General features: G+C 38.9%; 2 protein-coding genes and 1 long non-coding RNA gene across 3 annotated transcripts; 1 reads left to right on the top strand and 2 right to left on the bottom strand.

Moving 5' to 3' along the window:
• Nucleotides 1–460: 460 nt before the first annotated feature.
• Nucleotides 461–17,154, bottom strand: LOC145449552 (dihydrolipoyllysine-residue succinyltransferase component of 2-oxoglutarate dehydrogenase complex, mitochondrial-like). Its single transcript, XM_080327938.1, has 12 exons — nucleotides 17,012–17,154; nucleotides 15,886–15,923; nucleotides 15,049–15,128; nucleotides 14,224–14,295; nucleotides 13,513–13,568; nucleotides 13,332–13,437; nucleotides 11,389–11,636; nucleotides 11,023–11,120; nucleotides 3,964–4,094; nucleotides 1,669–1,826; nucleotides 993–1,160; nucleotides 461–799 (listed from the first exon to the last, which is right to left on the bottom strand). Exons 1-12 carry the CDS (start codon nucleotides 17,102–17,104, stop codon nucleotides 665–667), a joined length of 1,383 nt encoding a protein of 460 aa, XP_080184064.1. The 5' UTR covers nucleotides 17,105–17,154; the 3' UTR covers nucleotides 461–664.
• On the top strand, nucleotides 1,735–3,010 carry LOC145449553 (uncharacterized). Its single transcript, XR_013918286.1, has 2 exons — nucleotides 1,735–1,857; nucleotides 2,922–3,010. It is a non-coding gene; the product is annotated as an uncharacterized LOC145449553 (long non-coding RNA).
• Nucleotides 17,155–17,169: 15 nt separating the features above from the next.
• On the bottom strand, nucleotides 17,170–20,420 carry LOC145449551 (prolyl 3-hydroxylase 2-like). Its single transcript, XM_080327937.1, has one exon. It carries the CDS (start codon nucleotides 20,357–20,359, stop codon nucleotides 18,158–18,160), a length of 2,202 nt encoding a protein of 733 aa, XP_080184063.1. The 5' UTR covers nucleotides 20,360–20,420; the 3' UTR covers nucleotides 17,170–18,157.
• Nucleotides 20,421–22,600: the final 2,180 nt, after the last annotated feature.

Here is a 22,600-nt window from a genome sequence, read left to right as displayed (position 1 = left end):
GACTCCGACTCCGACTCCGACTCCAGCTATTACAGTTTTCACGACTCCGACTCCGACTCCGACTCCATCAAGCGAAAATCACCCCGACTCCGACTCCGACTCCACCGACTCCGACTCCGACTCCACAGCCCTGGGACCGATACTTGAAAAATGGGCCAGAAATCTTATCTTATCTGTTTGAATAAACTTGTTACATATATGAAAATAAGTATACGAGAAAATAAGAATATGAGGCCTACGATATCACTCAAGGGTTTCAAGAGTTATTGAACCTGACAATTAATAGTGAACACTATGACTGGGCCCTGCCCCTTGCTCCCTGACTTGGACCAGGACTTGAAAATGACTCGACTTGATCATAGTCAAAAGTAGATTGACGCGGAACCTTGGGACTCAGTTACAACCATGAATGGCCCCCAAGTTAGGCACCCTGCCGTAATGAACCAGCACACACGCGGCATAAGCGACACACCTTAAAATTTATTGAATGCGACCGACGCATATGATATAAATACAAACGAACTCGATAACCACACGTGCGGTTCTTTATATGCCAAAGGTTTCAAGACATTCAAGCAAAATATATAGAAAACTCGTAACGCCGTAACCGCATTTATACCGAAGCGAATATCGTGTTGAACAACTTCACAAGGCCATTAACACTTCATAGATCCAGCAGAAGAACGGCCGGGTCCTCGACAGTCTGCTTAATCTTACGCAGGAAGGTCACCGCTTCTCGGCCGTCTATCAATCTGTGGTCGTAAGTTAAAGCCACGTACATCATGGGCCGGATTTCAACCTGAACGAAAGCCGCGATCGTTAGATTAACGTTTACTATTGAGAGAGAATGGTCAGTAACGAAGTACTACTCCTCAGAGCAGTATAAGAAAACCTAAGTGCAATTCAAACATTGAAGATCCACTTGAGAGTTGATTAGGTTTAGGATTGCGGTGTGCTCGATGGCTAGCTTTGAGGTACTAGCTCATACTAACCTTGCCATCAATTGCCACGGGCCGGTCGAAAATAGCATGCATTCCAAGTATCGCAGACTGAGGCGGATTGATGATGGGCGTGCCAAACATGGAGCCAAATACGCCGCCGTTGCTGATGGTGAAGGTGCCTCCGTCCATGTCTTCCACGGCCAATTCATTGTTCCTTGCCTGCAACAAGGTGCGAATTAATTAATTATAAACTATTGTTTGTGGCTACACTCCTAGCGCCCATCATTGGAAGCCTACGATGGTAAAAAATGGGCCACCATCACTTTCCTCTGACCATTTTCTGAGTGGAGGTAGAAAAGGCACACCTCAGCCATAGAGAACAGGCTTTTTAAGTAGTCACATCTGTTACTTGAGTATATATATGTATCCTCGTAAATTTTTACTAGAGTTGAGTAAAAGTATAGATCTATGAGACACGTCAAAACTTAGCGGAAGAACAAAATGAAGGTCTAAATCTGAAAATCGAGAAAGCAACTTTAATGTGTCTTGTAAATTGATACTCCTATTTGCAATAGAGTACAAATTTACAGCATTACTTCCACTTGTACTTGAGCGTATTCAGCAACGAATCAGACAGCCTCCAAATTCCACTTTGAATTCAATAAAATTAGTTCTAAACAAATGGCCGCTAAGGTCACTAATCAACGAAAAATAACAAGAGACTGACCTTTGCAGCTAGCGCGTTCATTTCCATCTCAATCTGTCGATAATTCATGCCTTCGCAGTTCCTCAAAACCGGAACGACCAATCCTCTCGGCGTCGCGACCGCAATGCTCACGTCAACGTAGTCTCTATATATTATTTCTTTTGTTTCGTCATCAATAACTGGAATGCAGATAACAAGATCTTCTTGGAGGTACAGAACTTCAATATACAATTAAATAGTATATTCATATTGAAATGAACCCGAATATTTTCGGCTGACACTCGTCAGGGGTAATCGTCAGCAACTAGTAGAGAATTGGAAAGAACATTGTATATCAACAATCGTATCACAAAATATGACGTCACCAGCATGAAATTTCGAATGAGAGAGCGTTCAATGTACTATTTTTAGGTGATACACGATCTCCTTTTGTTGACAGAGTTTTGGTTGGTGTATTTTGATAAAAGTTGATTCCAAGGCACACAAATGGAATTGTGAACGGCCTCGACCTACGATTCGAAATCGGTCGTCTCGATAATTATTCGCACAAATCGAATTATCCAACAGATGTTTGCCGATGGCAGAATTAATGGCCTTTGATCGATCAGCATCAATCTTAAGTGGATGAGTTAAGGGTGAGCTTTTCACATCGCGTGACGCACGTGTTCTGATAAATCTGGGGACATGTTGGTTTATGCGGTCCTGCAGACGTCTTGACGTTCTTCCCACGTAGCCACAATCACAGTGGCACCTATATTCGTACACTACATTACTTTGTTGAAGTTCAGGAAGCACGTCTTTGCGTGTTGAAGGGAGCAGTTGTGTTGTTGTAAAAATCACATTGGTTTTGACTGTATCGTAACATTTACACACCGACAGCAGAAATCAATTGTTTTTCAAAGCGGGTGGAAATGGGGCCAATCCAAGGTAGATGGATATAAACATCTTTTATTGTTCGTGCGGTCGGCTCTGTTCGTTTTTCTGCGTTGAATTGCGTTAATTTCCTCTCCATGCCGCGGCTGATGACGTGTTCAGGGTAACCGTTATCAAGTAAGATTTTTCGGATGTAGTCAAGTTCTAAACTCAGTTTGTTACCCGAACATATCATCAACGCTCTATGCACGAGTGTGCCAATGAGGTTAATTTTTCTGCGCCGAGGACTAAATGAATTCCAGCGAAGGTACTCTACTAGTTGCTGACGATTACCCCTGACGAGTGTCAGCCGAAAATATTCGGGTTCATTTCAATATGAAGATAACAAGATGATTAGCGAGTGGGGTTTTTTCAAATTTTAATGGCCCGTTGATAAAATTGTAAAGTTGACTAACACCGCTGCACATCGAATTTGGCTCAACAAAGTTACTGGAGTAGAAAACTTTGGATTCGAATAAAAGCATTTCCGGTGGGTAGTTATAATTAGTGCTGGTTTTTGCAACTTTTGCAACTTTTTTTTACAGTTTCCGGCAGCTTCATAAATACTCAGAAGTTAAGCAGCATGGTGTTTTAGGCTATTTGGAGGATTCTTTCATTGCAACTTTATGCAACTGTTCCCAATTTTTTTCATGCAACTTTTTGTAACTTTTTTGATTTTTCATGAAACTTCGCGACTTTTTTCGATTTTTCATGAAAATCTTTGCAAGTCTTTTTCGATTTTTCATGCAACCAACTTTTTACAAGAAATATTTGGCCCTATATGTAAACAGATCGCTTGACTATTTCACTGTCGTTGAAATTTGAGGTCCTTTCTGATTTGACGTACATGCAGGCCAGACCGCCGAAAATTAATTTTCACTGGGTCAATTTTTTCAGGCTATTGAAGTTTTTAAAGTCGCCAATACTGAGTTTTGCTACAGTGCCTTGGTTGAGTATCTCATACCCTAATAATTTCAAGGAACTTGTCCATAAATGCAACTTTTTAGTGGAACTTTGTGAAATGCAACTTTCCATGAATTTGACTGCAACAAAAACTTGCCCTAGTTATAATTATTGAAATAATTTCCTACGTAATAGCTATTTTTTCAAATCCAAAATTTTGCACACCGATAGCTTTGCTTCTACCGGTTGGAATTGATCCAAATATGATATGTATCGTTTTTTAAGACACGAGGCTGAAAGTAAAATTGCGAAAAAATGGATTTAAAACTTTCAAACTTCGTTTCTGCAGGTTGGAATTAAACCAAATTTAATGAGCAATGTTTTTTAGGCGACCTAACAATTTAATCAACTAGCTAGTGAAGTTTGAGAAATCAAGTCACTTTTGCACAACCCCAGCACAGAGCCTATGCTATAGTATTATAATGTCTTATATCTATATACCCGCGTTGACCACCGGTTGATCTTGCAGCGCGTACGAGGACGCTTTGATGAAGGCAGACATGAAACTCAGCTTGACGCCGTGCTTCTTCACGAAATCGTCCTTGTACTTGTTTCTCAATGCTTTTATATTCCTGAAATTTCAGAATTTGCAGCGATGAGCACATGGAATTATCCGACTACAAATTTTTCGTGCGAAACACTTGTGTTTTGCGAAATGAAGGTTTTTGAAATTATCCCCAAACAAAAAAAGGATCGAAAATTATTCGATCTATCAGGGTGAAACTAGAATTGCGACGGTAATATTAACAAGTAGGTATGAGCCAACTCAATAGAGGGTTGATATTGAAATATAAACACTAATGTCTTCGGCATTAGTTGACGTTCAACTAACCAACGGTTCTTTGAGTAGTTCCAGTTAAAGGTAAAAAGTGAGTAGTTCTAGTCGCAGATTTTGAAAAGTCAGTAATTCTGGTTGCACATTTGAAAAAAGATATTAGTTGCCCTCCCATTTCAAAGTCGAAACCCCGTCTTTTTGAAATGCTGAAATCTAAATCTGATAGTTACGACAAAATATAAATTTATGTGCTGTATCGAAGAATTATATCTAGTTCAGTATGGCTCCCAAGCTTTAATGACCTTGGAACACCTTAGCACATCTGCAAGCTTTCGGGGAACCCCTAATGTTCAGACGAGTTACAAAAACAAAAATCTATCTCATTACACATCTTAGTACATATTTAATGCACTACTCAGTATCACTTGTGCGCCTAGTAACGCCGGCAAAGAACTATTGATATAGTTGGCTGTGTTTTAGTTAGTTGCTGATTTTCAAAGGTCGTTAGTTCTAGTTTCAAATTTTGAAAAGTCAGTGGTTCTAGTTTCAGTTACGGATTTTGAAATTCAGTAGTTCTAGTTCTAGCTGCGAGTTTTAAAAAGCGAGTAGTCCTAGTTCTAGTTTTGCATTTTGCAAATCCAGTAGCTTGTACATGTTTGGCTGGCACTCATCAGGGGTAATCATCAGCATCTAGTAGCTAGAGTTTAACAGAACATTGTACATCAACAGTCGTATCACGAGATATGGCAAGTGTCAGCCGAAAATATTCGGGTATATTTCAATATGATGTATCATACGATTGCTGGAGTCTATATTGAAGTTCAGCGCTCCCAAGAGTCAATTCAACTAAGATATATGGCAAATGCCTCAATATAAATGAAATATGCATGTGAACAGGCCCAGCGAATACTTTATTTATCCATGCCAGGCCTGCCAACTGGACCAGACATGGGGTGATTACTTAATGGATGTAATCGATTGCGATTACGATTACTTCTGAATCACGCGATGACGATTACGATTACAGCAAAATCAGGAAGTAGTCGATTACGATTACATTGGAAAAGTAATCACGATTACATTTATTTTGCTTCTTCGAACTAATCGAAGATATATTGGAAGACAATATAAGGATTACGATTAAAAGGCCTAGTGAGATAACAGGTTTTGTTATAAATGACGCGTCATTCGCTTGTTACGTCATCATGTACCCATTGCCCAATTTTATAGAGGACGATTTATCACACCCAACGATTTGCATTCTTGCCAGGTCCGTAACTGCCGTACTCCAAACTTCCCAATTGGGTGTGGAGCGAGCTCGTAGGGAACTCAAAAGTATTTCGTGAACCAACATAAATTACAGTGCATTTTCAAGAGATTTAATTACCGTAATTTTTCATGTATTGTACGCCTCCATGTATAATACGCACCCTGAAAATGGGGTGTAGATTCTGGAGAAAAGGCTGTACCCGTGTCTAGTACGCACCCTGCATTCGCAGTACATGAATAGTACATGCGTAAATGACGATTACACAGGCTTCTAGTGTTGACAAACTTGCGCGTATGATAAGTTACTGGCGATGGTTATGTTTTAGTATTCGATGCCATTCTGTTTTGCGATATCACTGTTGAACAATCATGACATTACCATCGCTAATCATCATACATTTAACGTTAGCGGCATTGTCTTTAAACGATTGTAAATAGCAGCCAAAGCCTGCGAGGGCCGCGGCGCGATAATTCGGGCCAGCGAGGATATCTCACACACGAGGCAAATTACGGATACGATTGCTCAGGCCAACGACTATATCGTGCGCACCAGGCCTGTTGGAGATGCGATTGTAGAGGCCAGCGATTATATCTTGCGCACATGGCCTGTTGTATATATGCGATTGTTCCTTTAGGCCTGTCGGTGACGCGATAAATTAGCGCGGATTGTCGCGCGCGCGTGCAGCAATCAATGACCTAATTTAGGAAAGGAAAGAAAGAAAGGACAGAACGTAGTGTATTTTTGTCATTGATGTTTTTGCGGCATATACACCGACTCATGATACACACACACACGATCTGCGCATATGCATATCATGAGTGCATGACGTGCATATGCCGCTGGACAAGGAAGGTGCAGATATAGCCTTGTACGGCTTTCCAAGTCATGCACCACCCCTCCATGCTATCCCAGTAATGCATGAGCGCCAAGCAGGGAAGCCATGGATACCAGTGTTACTAATCATGTCTTTGGTCTGACCCGGCCGGGGATCGAACCCACGACCTACCGATCAAGAAGCCGGACGCATAACCATTATACCATTACGCTATCTTGTCGGTCATTCGCCCGTGTACAAATGGCAAACCAACTTAGCAGGAGATCGCGTGCTGTGTGCAGCTCAGACGTGGCTACACGCTTCCCGCTTAATTGGTAGCGCGCAACACTGATAATACGAATTAGTGGGCAAGATGGCTGAATGTGATGCGCGATTGAAATCAAACATGAAAAGAGGTGTGAGTTTAAGTATTATTTCGAATGAGACATTTTCAAGACTTGTTGTACCCATGCATAATACGCACCCCCCGATTTTGCGAAAATACATGGAAAATTAAGAGTGACTTGAAAATTTTCTTCGAACTTTGCAATTTAAATGTGTCTAGATAGCTTGATTTTGAAATGCATACTTTTCGCTCTCCCCCTCAAGAAGAAAAAGCACTGTCTATGGGAATAAACATTTAGGTGCGGGTCATTACCGCGCCACATACCGCGTTATATACAGTTACCGTTACCGCGCCATATACAGTCAACAGTAGGGTGGAGTGAAAAATGGAAAATTTTGAATTTCAAAACGGACACTTGATATGTGGTGCCAAATTGAAAAAAAATAATTTCTATAATAATTTTGGGTTCGTGCACCCTCTAGTGGTCGTGCAATTGCACCGAACGAGCCAAAAATAGCTAATTTCGCTATATATTGATGACCGCTTCCGCTAGAAAGCTGATTTTGGGCTCAAAAGATGCGGAAGCAACAAGTTTCTATCTCACTTCCACAGAACTTTGTCTTAAAAATGAACAGAAAAAAAGTTACGAGCAAATTATTGATTTTTTGACCATTTTTTCGGTAAAATTAGGCACTGAAGCAGGGTACGAGGCCAAAAGCGTGTAGTGATCGATCTTATGACTGACAACTCCATATTGGAAACACATAAATTGCTAATTCATATTGAAAACACAAAACCATCAATTCCATGTTGAAAAAAGATATATTTCGAAGATGATTTCACTACCAGAGTATTAGTCTGCACAAACTTTGAAATCTTGTTTTGTATTAAAGGATTTCATCTGTTTTTGAGACTTCAGTTTCTCTCTGATTAAGTCATCTCTACGTTTAAATCCCGACACATGGGCAGATGCTTTGGTCACCACTTATACGTCTCTTTCCACTGCCTGGTTGTGCCAAGGATGTTTGAGGAGATGACCTTAGATTTTCCATCTCGAGATATGGTGAGTTTTTGATTGCTGGTGGCTGTTCCATATCTTTTAGATTCAAGTTGACAATTTATTGCTAGGATTCGGCCTTGATGTTTATAATTGGGATTTTAAACAATCTGATTCTAGTGTCAACGTTGTTTTTATGTTTCGTTTCATTAACATACCCTCCTTCAAAGCCGCCAATTGGAATCTGGTATTCTGTTTGATCTGCTCATAATTGTAATCTTGCAAGTCTTCCGAGGGCTTCATCATCATCACCGAGCATTCCCAAAAGACATTATCCGGATGTGCAGAATATGCTTTTTCTTGTAGCAAAGGTAGTGCAAGGTTGCGAATTCATGTATTAGAAAGCTTTGTAATATGGGAAACTATGTTGCACAAGTTTTTAGCACCATCAACAATGGAATTGTGCCTTTTTATTTCAAACTGTGACGGAAAATAAAACTCCATACAGAATTAAGCAAGATAGTACAGATTGCTTGATGGATGACTCTGTCCCACATGTATGCTATGTATAGAACCTCCAAAAATCTGGAAATCCGAACTAACTTACTCAATTCTGCATGGAGGTTTATTTTCCGTCATGGTTTGAAATAAAAAGGCACAATTATGGATGACTCAGTCCCACATAGAACATGCCGAATTTTGAGTTTCTATGTGCGACAAAGTCATCCATCAAGCAATCTGAACTATCCTGCTCAATTCTGCATTGAGGTTTATTTTCCGTCATGGTTTGAAATAAAAAAGCACAATTCCATTGTTGATGGTGCTAAAAACTTCTGCAACATAGTTTCCCATGTTACAAAAGCTTTCTAATACACAATTCGTAACCTTGCACTGTCTTTGCTGCCACAAAAGGCATGTTTTGCACATCTGGGAATGCTCGGTGATGATGATGAAGGCCTCAGAAGACTTGCAAGTCTATAACTATGAGCAGATCAAACAGAATATCAGATTCCAATTGGCGACTTAGAAGGAGGATATGTTAATGAACCGAAACCTAAAAACAGTGTTACCACTAGAATGAGATTGTTCAAAATCCCAGTTATAAACATCAAGGCCAAGTCATACCACCGAATTGTCAACATGCATCTAAAGAGGCGGAACATCCACCAGCAATCAAAAGCTTTTCATATCTTGAGCTGGAAAATCTAAGGTCATCACCATTAAGGATCAATCATCCTTGGCACAACCCGGCAGTGGAAAGAGACGTTAAAGTGGTGACCGAAGCATATGCCCATTGCCCATGTGTCGGGATCTGAACGTAGAGATGGCCTCATCACACAAAGACTGAAATCTGGAAAGCAGATGAAATCCTTTATTACGAAACAAGCTTTTAAAGTTTGTGCATACTAATACTCTGGTAGTGAATTCATATTCGAAATATATCTTTTTTCAATATAGAATTGATGTTTTTGTGTTTTCAATATGGATTTGCAATTTATGTGCTTTTAATATGGAGTTGTCAGTCATAAGATCAATCACTACAAGCTTTTGGCATCATAGACACTGCTTCAGTGCCTAATTTTACCTAAAAACAGCCTAAAAATCAACTTTTTTTCTGTTCATTTTCAAGATAAAAGTTCTATGGAAGTGAGATAGACACTTGTTGCTTCCGCATCTTTTAAGCCCAAAACCAGCTTTCTAGCATAAGCGGTAATCAATATATAGCGAAATTAGCTATTTTTGGCTCGTTCGGTGCAATTGCACGACCACTAGAGGGTGCACGAGCCCAAAATTATTATAGAAATTATTTTTTTTTAATTTGGCACCACATATCAAGTGTCCGTTTTGAAATTCAAAATTTTCCATTTTTCACTCCACCCTAGTCAACAGCCAACATGTGACTCCACGGAATGTGCTACTAAAGAAAAAAGCTTGGCCGAAGCTTAGGGTATTTGTCCATTGCGCTGGGTGAACGTGAATAATAGGAATAGTCCTGTCTTTCCAATCCAAGCACCCACTGCAAATGCCACCCGGAGGCACCCACAGACGAATAAAAGCATGACGATTTATGTGTGCGTCTCACGAAAGTTTTTCTTCTAGTCTGCTACGTTTGGGCGACTACAATATCTTTTGATTAATTTCAGAACAGACCAGAGGTCACGAATTAACAACATACAATGAAGTAATTATAATAACATACCAGATGTTATAATTATAAATTACGTGCCCCAGCTCAACAGGTAAATCTGACCATCGCGGGATGAGAGAGTATTAGGAATGAATATTGAAATAAGGCAATTACCATTATATTGACGAAATTCAGTCTTCAACTTGAAAATTGACCTTAATAGGGTCAAGAACAACGTTTGGAGTGGGGGACAAAATTATGTTTACGTTCTGATTCTAGCTACAACTCACACTGACATGGTGTATAAGCGGATTGCTACGACGGCGGGTCCAAATGTTGAGTAAAGAATTGTGAAATAACGATTGGAGCCGGTTTCATGAAGACATATGAGAATAAGATGAAGCGAGCATAAATTCTGCCGTCAACTTAATGCTGATGTATATGTACTGCAAGCGGCCGTTACGAGAAACGGCAAAGAATGGCTCGGTTATGATAAATACCAGCAGTTGTTGATTTTGAATTCTTCGTTGAGGAAGCCGTAATGTTTTATTTGACGAGTACAAAATTTCAAATCTTTGTCTGGTGTACGTACGCACCACATAGGCCTACTGGTCGCAAAGCAGCAACGGTCAAACTGCGTTTAACTAAGCACAAACAAACATCAATACGTAAAACACTATTTGAAACTAGGCAGAGTGGTAATTATTACCCTGCTGCGAGGAAGTGGCGTTCTTAAAATAACACTACAATGTTCGTTGTACATCGAATATCTATTTGCCATGTGTAGAGATACTTCTTACGCAATGCCGAGCAAAGCTATATTACTTCTGACGTAATAATTAGAAGTGGCGTTTGAAAATCAGACGTTTGTGCTATCACTAACCTGGTATAATATCTCTTCCTTTTTCACGAATGTTCAGTTTATGTCATAGTCCTTGTACAAATAAAAAGTAATTGTTCTTTATCAAAGAAATTGATTAGATATGGGAAGTAGTCGATTACGATTACTTCAAAATGCTGTAATCGTCGTAATCGATTACGATTACTAATCGCGATTACCCCATGTCTGAACTGGACTAATGCAAACATTAGTCTTCTAAGAAATAGACAAAGGTCTGCGAATTCAAAGGCGCGAGACGTTTACATTGAGTTGAAAGATTTCCGACTTACGTCATATCAATTTCATTGAAGGTTGTGAGCATGGCGGCCGTGTTCTGCGAGTCTTTCAATCGTTGCGATATCCTCTGCCTCATGCGGTTCATTTTCACCTACAAGCGGATGGAGCAATTATTTACTGCTTCAAGTTAACATCGAATTTCCTGTGTAATTTTAGCACACGTAGCAGATGTTTTTATGCTCTTATGAAGAAATTCAGCAATACATTGCAAAAAACATCAATATAACAAATGGCCCAACCTCAAAGTACGGAAAATTGTGTAAACTCAGAATCGGGTTTCTAAAAAAATATTGCTTTTTCCCCGAGAACACATTGGCAAAACACATTAACAAAAGTAAATCCGATTGTAGATATCTCACCCTGCTTTCAGTCCGTGCTCCGACAGTGGTCGAGGAATCCGCGGGCGCATGCGACATCACAGGTGTCACCGGAACACTGGAAATCGGCTTTGAAGACATTGGTTTTGTCGGGACAGGCGGAGCAGGGGGTAGCGACGATGGGATATCAGCAGGTGCGGCTTGGGGTGCTGGGACAGGAGCGGGGGTGGGAGTGTCTGGGGCGGGTGACGCTGGCTCGGATTTTGGTGCTGATGAAGTACCGGTGCCTTCTGCGAAGTATATCGATTTTTAGGATTATCACACGTCGATTTTTAATAAAATCATGAGAAACCATAAGTTTATCACTGGTGAAGGCAGTGATGTACCATACAAAAATATCAACGTTTCGTGAAACACTGCAAAAAATTAGGGAAGCTCGCTCGATTGATAAGCCGACATGCGTTGATTTCTGCTTCGGTTTCCAAGGGTTCTCGCCTCAACACATAAAACGTTGTGTAAGTTTCGAATTAAATGGGTTACGCTGGGCGAAATCGAGTACCCGAGTGATTAGGTTCTTGGAGTTGCGTATCACCAATGACTTTGTATGAAATATGCAGAAAGTTCAAAAATGCGACCACAAATAATATAACGCCAGTTCTATATCACATTAAAGATAATTTGGTATTTTTTCGACCTTACTTATTGCATTGCTCTTTGCGACGGCGCTGTGGGTTTATCATGACTTCACAGATGTATTTTTTCCACTAACGTGTGTAGCTTTTTCCTACATGTTTCGCATGCTGCGATACAACATATCGAAGTTTCAAGGCTTCCACAAAAATTTCTACACAACAGTTTGACTTTCCTAAATGCTAATTTCGCTTAGTATGCATGGAGCTAGTTTAGTTCACCATAACATCAAGCCAAATGGAAATGATCATTACGTTTCTTGAGACATGGCCTGCCAAACTTTGTCACCAATTATCGGTTCTGAATTCACGACACGAGCTGTAGCGGTAGAGAACTGTCGTATCATGCTAATAACTGCTCTTGAAGCGTGTGTGATCTCTCTTAAACCATCGACGTAACAGTTCCCTTCAGGCTTCAGCTGTGCTTATTTTACACTTCTGCTTCTTATTATTCGTGCTGCGGAACCAATTAAATTTCTATTCTTATTACAACAGTAACCCGATATCCATTGAATGAAATCTATATGGAATATGTTCACTTGGATGGCGGATGTCCATTCACATGCAAACATTTATCAGACGAACATCACATGGCCATCTGAATGTTAATTGTACATTTTTGATCGAAGATAAGACAGCATAGTTCGCGTGTTACATCAAAATGCGTATGGAATAGGAGTAGATATACAATGAGCAGTGAGCATAAGCACAAATGTGTACGACAACCAGTGTTGATTGGTCGACAGGAACCACGTAATGCTATGACGTCTTAAGAGGACATTCTCATTTTTCCCCTTGAAATTATTCTAGCAGCGTGTGCCCTTTCTGTGTACATTGAGATCAGGCATCGGAAACGCAGTTCCATGTCTCAGGAAATGGAATTTGAGAGTTATCGTACGACTAAATGCGTTTCATGAGCACTTCATCATAAGAATGATTCAATGATACAACTTTCCCATCCAATGACAGTGATTGCTATGCTTCATGGTTGAACAGGAATTGAACTAGTACAGCTTCATCCGAACACCTGTAAGCTATATGAAACATATCAACATTTTCAGTCCAGCACTTGCGAATTTTAGTTTCATGACTCACAACTACCATGTAGTGACATTAAGAAATTTGCCTAAATTTTCTACCTCTCTTGGCCCATACTGATGTTTCTTTCACAGTGTGGTATAGACACAATATTATCGGCAAAGCCGGTCCAGCTCTAATGACACCGAAACACATATCTCCCAAAATTGGCTTTCAAGAGAAGCAAAAGTTGTACGCGAAAAAAATATAATTACTAACCTGAATTGATTTTAAACAAAGGGGTTCCAGGTGTTACAGTATCGCCATCTTCTACCAAGAGCTCTTCAATTACTCCATTAGTTGGAGACGGAATTGGTATGGCTGTCTAAAAATCAAAATGACCATTTTTAGGCGTTAAAAAACTCACGGATCATAATATACGTCATGAACACAAATTCACCTTGTCTGTCTCAATTTCAGCCACAGTTTCATCTTCTTCAACTGCATCTCCCACACCTGATAACAGAGTAAAGTTATTTAGAATTCTAAAAGGCTCCACTATACAAGCAATGATATGTCAGTCATTGGCAGACTTTGAGATGACACTAACATTTGATTAAAATAACCTTCAACAAATTGTCAGGCATATTGTCATGCATAATCATAATTGACTTGATCACTATAATTTCAGTCAGTTGCTGGCATGGTTGGCAATTGCGTTATTATTTCAACCATATTGATGTCATTTTGACTATGCCAACCCTTCTTAAAACAGATTCTACAAATATATTTTCAAAATTTTCATCCCAGAAGATGTGTCAAAACTCCAACTCAGAAGTTTGTAAGTCTTGAAAACCAGCATTTAGAAACATCAATGGATTGCGATCGTGAATAAAAATTACTGAATTCGCAAACGCTTGGGGAACTGGAATGAAATTTCGAACTCGAAAGAAATACAACAATATTCGAGTTCAGCTCACATAAAATGACTCGTGACGAGAGTTTAATTTCATAAGCTCGCGACAGCAAATGTTCTTACAATGCAATCAGAAATAGCTCCAAGGCTTATGTGATCAGAGCAAGATAAAGCTCAAATCATTTTAGGGCCACTAAGAATCGTTCACTCAAAGTCACATATCTCATCTAGAACAAGAAAAAATTCAGCACTCACCTTTTTCCAAACGGACATCACCTTCTGATATTGACTCGGCAAAAGCAGGACAATTTACGGTAATCGATTCGACTGAAACAAAATTTAAGACACAAAGTTAAGTTAGATCGCAAAAGCGGGCATCAAAAAGAAAGGGTCACTCGTGAAAAGTGTAATTTCAAGTTCATCTCAGCGGGTTGCGTAACTAGGCTATCAGACTTGCACAGACAGCTGGATTTTCAAATGCGCAACAAGAGCTACTCACTTTACAAATCTTGCAACTCGAACTAGAACTAAGTACCTTTAAAAATTCACAGCTAACAATCCGCTACTAGAACCAGAACTGAAACTACTCGAAAAACCAGTAGGGCCTACCATAGTTAGTTGACCGTCAAATAACTAGATTGTTAGTTTGTACAAGTCTGGCAACTACAACGGGATGTAACTTTGTGTGAAAATGATTTCCAACATCTAAATTACCAGGCTATTCACGGCAGGCGTCCAACACAATAAGCGCTCGAAGTGTCAAATGGTCAGTTTAAAAATCATCATAGCGTAGTTTATGTGAATTATTGATGGCGTTGACCAATGAGGCAATATGGAGCGGGATTTGTCTTAATATCGCTTTACATCCAGGAAGATAAAATCGATGGTGCTGCATACTCAAGGTTCACATGAGAATCTTGCAAGTTGCATGAAAATTTGGTGATCTCTCAAAATCAATTTTCACTATTTACAAAGCAGAATACATGGACATCTAATAATTCTGATTTTTCAGACAGTTTTGCATGACGTGAACTTTGATTTCGATCTCATCTTATCAAAATGAAAACAATTATTACTCACACGATACACTGCTAGAATGAAAGGTCCTCCAATATTGTGTTTTCGCACCGAATTTCCAGATATTTTGCTGGATACTTCCGCTGTAAACAAGAAATAACATCAGTCAACTCGAATATGCTGGGGCTTATAAAAACTGTTTTGCTATGATAGCAAATTTTAGGATTGACACACCCATTTCCATGCCAAGATGAGAATAGAAAAAAATCAGCTTTTCCAAATAAGATTAGAATTAGAATTATACTCAGTTTTTCTCTAAATTAGATTACAACAAGAATTATAGCTAAACAGTTTTTCCTCAAATTAAATTAGAATTACCATTACAGCTACAGAATGTTTTCCAAATCTGAATTGAATTACAAGTACTAAATTCGCACAAGAAATGCAACAAAAATCAAGTTCAGCTTATAACGGATCATATTTCATTCTGGTAAGCATACATAACACATATAATAAGAAATATGATGTGATATGTCGTTGAAGTGGTATTAAAGTGACTTGTGTCCATTTTACAAATTTTCAGGAAATGAACTCATGTAAAGTTTACATTCTCGTCGGACATAGCATGAGACCATGTCTTTGAAACAGTGATACAGACATAAACATGATCAGGATATGGCCAAAAAATATGAAAATTAAATGAAAACTTGATTTTTTATCAATTTTAAAATAGGATCTTGAAATTTATAAAAATGGACGTAAGTCACTTTATTAACACTGCGACGATACATACCAATCCACTACAGAAAGCAAAATTTTCACAAATGGGAGGCACAAAGCCTTATAATAATGCAGGAGTCATAGCAAAGCGTCTGCAAAAAGTATCATTCGTTTGCTTACTTGCAGGACGGATAGCACCTTGAAGCTGTTACGAGGGTCTGTGAAAAATAGAGATGTCATAATAGGTGCCAAGTAGGTGTCAATATCAGAATAATATCAATAACACCTGCCCAACAAACATCCAGTATCCACTCAATTGATTGCGATCTCGATTTAGGGTTTTGGTAGCCGCACACTATTAGCATACCGTATTATTCTTTGTATCAGAAATTCGCACCACTTATCTTCTGAGCTTCTAATCAATTAAAAACATGTTACGTATCTTTTTCAAGCATCAGATCCGAAAGGCAATCTGTGCGATTTGATCTGAGGTCATAAAATGCTAATCGTGATATGCAAGGCAAGGATATCATAAATCGCCTAATTCTGCTGTTAGCCATGAAACCATGCAGCATATTGGCATCAACTTGAAAATTCTGATAATTAAATCAATCACACACCAATCATTAAAAGTTAAACCAAAATATAGACTCGTATGAGTAAGCCCACTAGGGTTGTTCGAAAATAACCTTTTTATTAAAAATTTACTGGCTCGTTGAAAAAATTGTTAGGTTGGTTAAAAAACATTGTAGGCCTACACCAAATTTGGCTCAATTTCAACTTGCAGAAGTGAAGCTATTCAATGTATAATTTTTTATTCAACTTTACCATCCCTTGAAATTATTAGGTTGTATGAAAAACGACATAACAAATTTCTCTAAATGCCAACCGGTAGAAGCAACAATAGGCCTATTGGAGTAGAAAATTTTGGATTCAAGATAATAGTATGTACTGCACATGTTCAGTTAGATAATTATTAATATAGAAATTTGTACAAAAATATCTTCGCTTCTACTGTTTGGAATGGAGCAAACCAAAAAGTTAATATTTAACAATCCTAGAGACAAAAATATTTATTGATTCGTCCAACATGTAACAAATTAAGATTGGCGGATGAAATAATACCAGGAAAATTAACGGTGTAGGATAAGGTGTGATCGATATGAATCTTGGTTGGGTCAACTGGTCTAATCACACCCTGCATTGAACAATCACAGATATTATTAATAAAATTGGTTGCAATTGCTAGTCACCAGGTTGACTAAAATCAACATTAAATATTAACAAATACAAATATTTTACTCACAGAGGTAGCACGTCCACTTCTGGAGAAATAGTGGGCACCAGCTTGAAGTACTCTGGCAGGATTAGAACATCTCGCCAGCCGTGTAAAATTCATCACCACGCCGATTGGAATCTGCTAAAACTATTGAAACATGGACCGAGATTGGAAAAAACGAACAGTTCTGCAAAAAGGACAATAAAAAATTTGGCAATAGCTCTTTTATGCTGATATGAAGTCTTTCAGAAAGTATCAAAAATCTATAAAAATTTCATTTTACTGCACACATAGAATCACTGTTCAAAGGATGGAAGTAGAGAACAAGTAATACAAAGACGGGGAGGGAGCAAGCAGACTGTCCAATGGTAGCCACCAAAACTCATCAGTCGTCGGAACAGTTATTCATCATAATAATAATTATTCTTGCTCACAACCATAATGATCCGAATACGTTTTGATATCAGTTTTAAAAAGATCACGGAGCAAGCAACATATCTGAAATGAGTGCAGATAAATTGGTGAAAAGAGTAAGGCTTGATGAATATAGGTTGTGATTAGATGATTAGTCAGAAAAACAAGAGGAATTACCAGCAGATCGCTGCGAGTTAATACTGCAGTACCATTTGCAATGCAACTTACACTGTACACAGTAGCATATACTTATATCAAAAATAAAAAAACACTGATGGGGCATTAAAGGGGCACTGCGATTTAAATACGATGTAGTCATATTAAAGTTGATAGGGTGAAATACATTTTAACAGCAGCCATTATCCTTAATAGTCACCGTATTTTTTTTTAAATGCACGTATTTCATTACACTTTGTGACGATGCTGTGGGTTGATCACAAATTCACATGCATGTAATTTCCACTAAAATATGTTGATTTGTAGTGTTTCATATGCTGTGATACAACTAATCGAGGTTTACAGCCTATCCAGTAGAAAATAGTACCGGTAACGAAACTATACCTCTCGTTGATAAATTAACTCTTAGTAGGGAAAGAGCATATCATTTAAGTACTTAAAAATATCATCTCTAACTACACGATTCAGATTCGAGTACGCAAATCATTGTGACCATCCCCTAGTCATCCTTTTCAAACCTTCACGAAATTTCCGGTACGCATTTGTTCTTGCCCCTTCAACTATCAGTACCAATAAGCAACCTCACAATTCGTCTTTTGATGAAACCAGCAGCTCGTCTATAATCTCTTTAGCTTTATCCCGTCGGATTTCCCTACGCTTTTCCGATAAAGTAAACCACAACGCTATGGCACACCTTCGTCCACGCAACACAGGCTTCACCCCGTGGAAAGCGTCTTTCCCGGCACTAAAACTAACCATGCGTCCACACTTCGGCTTTAAATCCACCAACACTCTTCTAGCGGTTAAATCTGCGAATATGAATTCCCCACCATCGAAATCTCCGTTGAGATACACTATAGCGCTGTAATCTCTCCAGATATAAGCAGGCGGTTCCTTCACACATTCGGCGTTATCATTCAAAAGACAATTATCAGCATGAACCGGGTGGCTTAAATCGTGTCTTTCTGCTGGCGCGTCGGCTTTCGCAGTACGACAAACTAGATGCGTGTAATCGAAGTAAAGATTTGGTAATTTAAAGTAAGCTTGGGTCTGAGCACGTACTTTTTCGCTTATATCATAGTACAATTTAGCCACAGATAGCGGAAGATTTCCAGACTTAACCGCTAACGCTGCATCCAAAACAGTGACACCTTCGAACCTTTCGTGGTCTGTATGCGGGGATTCCTTGCCCAAATATCCATCCCCGGCTTTGCCTAGAGCTACTGCTAAATCCATAAGTTCTTGGCACTGAAATTTGTCAGAAATCCCATCTACCGCGAACCGATTATCTCCTTTTAACATGGATGAATTTGCTAAAAGATACGAGCCTTCGTAAAGCAATGGGCCTTCGCTTTGAGGATCTATTTCTCCTTTTTCAGCGATCTTGACAATGTGTTTTGAATCGACAACTCTGTATCCAATTCTGCTGGCGCCAACGAGACGAGATATGTCTACATCGTCAGATTTTTGGGCGTGAATTCTATGCTCCAACTCCGCAGCTTGTTTTGACATGATATCATCTGTTTTCTCTTTCATAGACTCATAACCATCAACTTTATGTTCCTCCTCATCTGGGATGTTACTATCATCGACATGATCATTTTTTGTATCTGATATTTTATTCGGGGTGTTACCATCATGAATATCATCGTCTTTTGTAACAGATATTTTTTCACTTTTCTCATAGCGAAAGTAACTAATCAAGCTCCTATCTTTGTCTTTCATGCCAAAGTAGTTCCAAGAGTATTCCAGCATGCCCGCCTCAAGATTTGACTTGCGGTAGTAATCCTCCATCTGAACCAAAGCCTTTACATTGGAAATGTCAAAATCTTCGGCTAAAAAATTGAGATTTTCCTTCATTTCACTGTCGTCAGGATGGAATAGCAAATATGACATCATATACTCGGCTGATTTGGCGGGGTTGTCAAGCTGATAGTGGCAGTATTGTAAATAGTGTAGCATCACAGGTAAATAATTTGGATAATAATGATTGCTTACTTCGCTGGACAAATCTCTGATGCATTTCAAACTGCATTCTAGCACATCAACGTAGTGGTACGCATTCTGTCGATAAAAATCAACCGTCCAATGTTCATCATCAGCTGCATCGCTGCTTTCACAAACTCCATAACAGACATCCACAGCTTTGATATATTCGCTCAGCGCTTCTTCGAATAATGACGCAGAAGACGTATAATCTTCTTTCAAGTATGCCTCCACCGCTTGGCCGTACAGTTCCAAATGTGGCATAGTTTCACGATTGATAAACATATCATCAGTTACGTCTTCACTTTGCCGAAAATACTTCATGTTTTCACCCATTAATTCATCGTCAGGAAAACGCAAGCTGTATGTGTATGCTGAAGATACCGATTCAGAGATAGAGTCATCTTGGTAATACGCAAATTGTAAGTATTGATATGGCATCAAATTTTTGAAATCGTTCACAATTTCCTTTGAGACACGCAAACCTTTGAAGTCACCGAATCTTTCAACAAGACAGTTTTTAACGCACAGCCCTTTGCGAGCCAATATCGTCAAATATCCAATCTCTTCAACGTCAGACTTCTTTGAAATATTTCGACATTGTATCGAGCAATACGATATACCATGGTTATATTCCTTATAGGCTTTGAGAGATTGTTCAATGTAGTCAATTGACTTTTTCCAATCGTTCTTGGTGTACGCGATCATCCCATCTTCATACAACTTGTCGAACGAGACATATTCACCTTTTATAAAGGCACAACATAATAACACTATTGTGCAATAGAGAGGAGCCATTGGTCGAATATTCTGAACAATGAGATAAAGTGATTTGCATTTAATTTGTGTCTGATATTGTAGGCAGTGGGAACAAGAGAGAAGGTACAAGAAGAGAGAAATACCTGTATTGTAGCAGTGGAATCGGATAAGTTCTCGTAGGGTTACCATATTTTAGAATCGGGTAAGGAGTACACTTTTATCAAATCATAACAATTAGTTTACCGAAATTGAATTGAGGTGATTTTGAAATATTGACCGAAAATCTTGTTGTGTTGACTAGAAAAAGGTTATCATTTCGACTTCCGAATTACCCACTTTTTTACTACTTTTGTGCTGTTGACACTAAAATTAAAAGATCATCAATCTGACTCGAGTCATTTATGCCAATTTTTGATTTTCAGCTGTCAAAGCTGTAAAGAAGGACGAATTGCCAAAAAGGAGGGCATTTAGGCGCCCTCGAAGGACATATGGTAAGTTGGTAACCCTAAGTTCATGTCCATTTTGAATTTTGGGAATATCATGATTTGAAATACCAAGATATTTGAAATGAATATGAACTGTACTGAGCTCTGATTCTAATGTGACAAAATTTGGACTACAGCAGAATTGGTGAAGACTCAAGTGATGGTTATTGGGTTTGTAGCTCATGCCCAATCATATTGAAATACCAGTATATGGATAAAATAGTCATGGGTAAACAAAATAAATGTGTATAACCAGTTGGAGATAAGCTATTTATAAAAGCAAGTACGAGCATAGCTGCATAGGCCTACATATTGTCTGAAGACCTAGGTTTTGCATTTACGGAATTGAAAGAGATTTGCCGTACGGTATATCAAGGACTGGTTATGCAGGAAAGGAAACGTCTGGGACACAGAAACTGCAGCTTTATATTATCAATCGATATACAGAAAATTGGCATAGGTCAATGTTGTATAATAGGTCTAATACTAATATACAACTCCCTTGTGCATTTTCTAATAGCGTGTCCTAAGATAAAACTTCGTGAGCTCAGTGATAGTGTCCATGAGCTAGACAAAATTAATTAACCCTGAAATGGGCACAAATAGTGATAGTGATTAAAAGAGATTACAATAAGATTTGGCATTTCTCCGGTTGTTTATGTTACCACTTTCCAGGTATTTCTAGGCGATCACAGGTTACAGCTTAGCTACCTAGCTAGGTTAGCTTCTTTTTGGTTAGTTCTATTGCAGAGGCAGAAAACCGCCCTAAACTAGATGCTACGGCGCACTTCAATCAAATCAGCAAAACTTCAAAGCACATAACATATAACACATAGATGAACTAATTCCCGTGAAGGCTTATTAATTGGTCAACAAATGAAAGAAATTGGGAAATATCGAAGAAGCGTAGGTCTATAAAATTGGACCTTGATATAGCTATCGTACAAAGTTGGAGGTTTGTGATGGTGATTGAAAAAGGAAACGTAGGTTCAAATTTGCAAATTTATTCTGCTACATTCCTTTCAAACCACGCAAACGCCGGTAAATGCGGTTGAACAAATTCGACATACAGAAGCAGTTTCTTTGTCGTGACAGAAAACAATAAATGGTAATACATGTCAACGGATATTGAACAAAACGTCAAACCAATAAATCTAACAAGGAACTGAAACTCTGACGGGAGTGAAGCCGTGTAAGCTCTGCTAAGCGCACAGAGCACATAAACACATACACAGTAAATGCTAAGCCATAGATAAAATTTTGGTGTTACGAACTAATTCAAATATCCACAAATAAAGGGACGATATCGCACCATTAGCTGGTTTGCCTACGGAATAGCTAATACGTGCACTGCTTGGTTCATCAATTGCTAACTTCATTCGCAGGTTATCTGTCACGGTTGAGGCAGCACGAAAGGTCGAGAAGCAGACGAGAAAAATGGTCAATGGTCAAATGAACACCGGTAGAGGTCATCATCATTTCATCTTCATTTTATTAAAATTTGTATCAAATCAATACAACACACGAATGTAGCCAATTTAGCGATTTTCGCGCTAGATCTAGCGATTTTTCATCCGGTTTAGCGCCAAAAAATATGGATCTAGCGCCTAGCGATAAATCTAGCGATTTTTGAAAAAGTACTTAGCGATTATTTAGCGCTTTTTTACCGAAAAAAGCCACTGAAGATCAGTTCAGGCTGACGACTGCATTGGCTATACCGGCCACCAGAGTGCGGACTCAAAGGAGCATAATTGGCAAGGCCTCATCTGACGACTTGAGCGCGGAAATTTAACAT

This window comes from Botryllus schlosseri, chromosome 11 (assembly GCF_051294905.1).
Source record: "Botryllus schlosseri isolate E-star chromosome 11, Bs_hap1, whole genome shotgun sequence".
In the NCBI taxonomy this organism is placed as follows: domain Eukaryota; kingdom Metazoa; phylum Chordata; class Ascidiacea; order Stolidobranchia; family Styelidae; genus Botryllus; species Botryllus schlosseri.
This window is presented reverse-complemented; position numbering and strand designations above follow the sequence as displayed.

What these genes read in the sequence shown, in the direction of transcription:
- LOC145449552 (XM_080327938.1), bottom strand. Translation starts at nt 17,104, where the DNA reads ATGAATTTTACACGGCTGGCGAGATGTTCTAATCCTGCCAGAGTACTT. An exon ending in GAGCACGGACTGAAAGCAGG is followed by an intron (nt 11,121 to 11,388) that starts GTGAGATATCTA and finishes ATCCGCTTGTAG; the next exon opens with GTGAAAATGAACCGCATGAG. An exon ending in TTCAATGAAATTGATATGAC is followed by an intron (nt 4,095 to 11,022) that starts GTAAGTCGGAAA and finishes CTGAAATTTCAG; the next exon opens with GAATATAAAAGCATTGAGAA.
- LOC145449551 (XM_080327937.1), bottom strand. Translation starts at nt 20,359, where the DNA reads ATGGCTCCTCTCTATTGCACAATAGTGTTATTATGTTGTGCCTTTATA.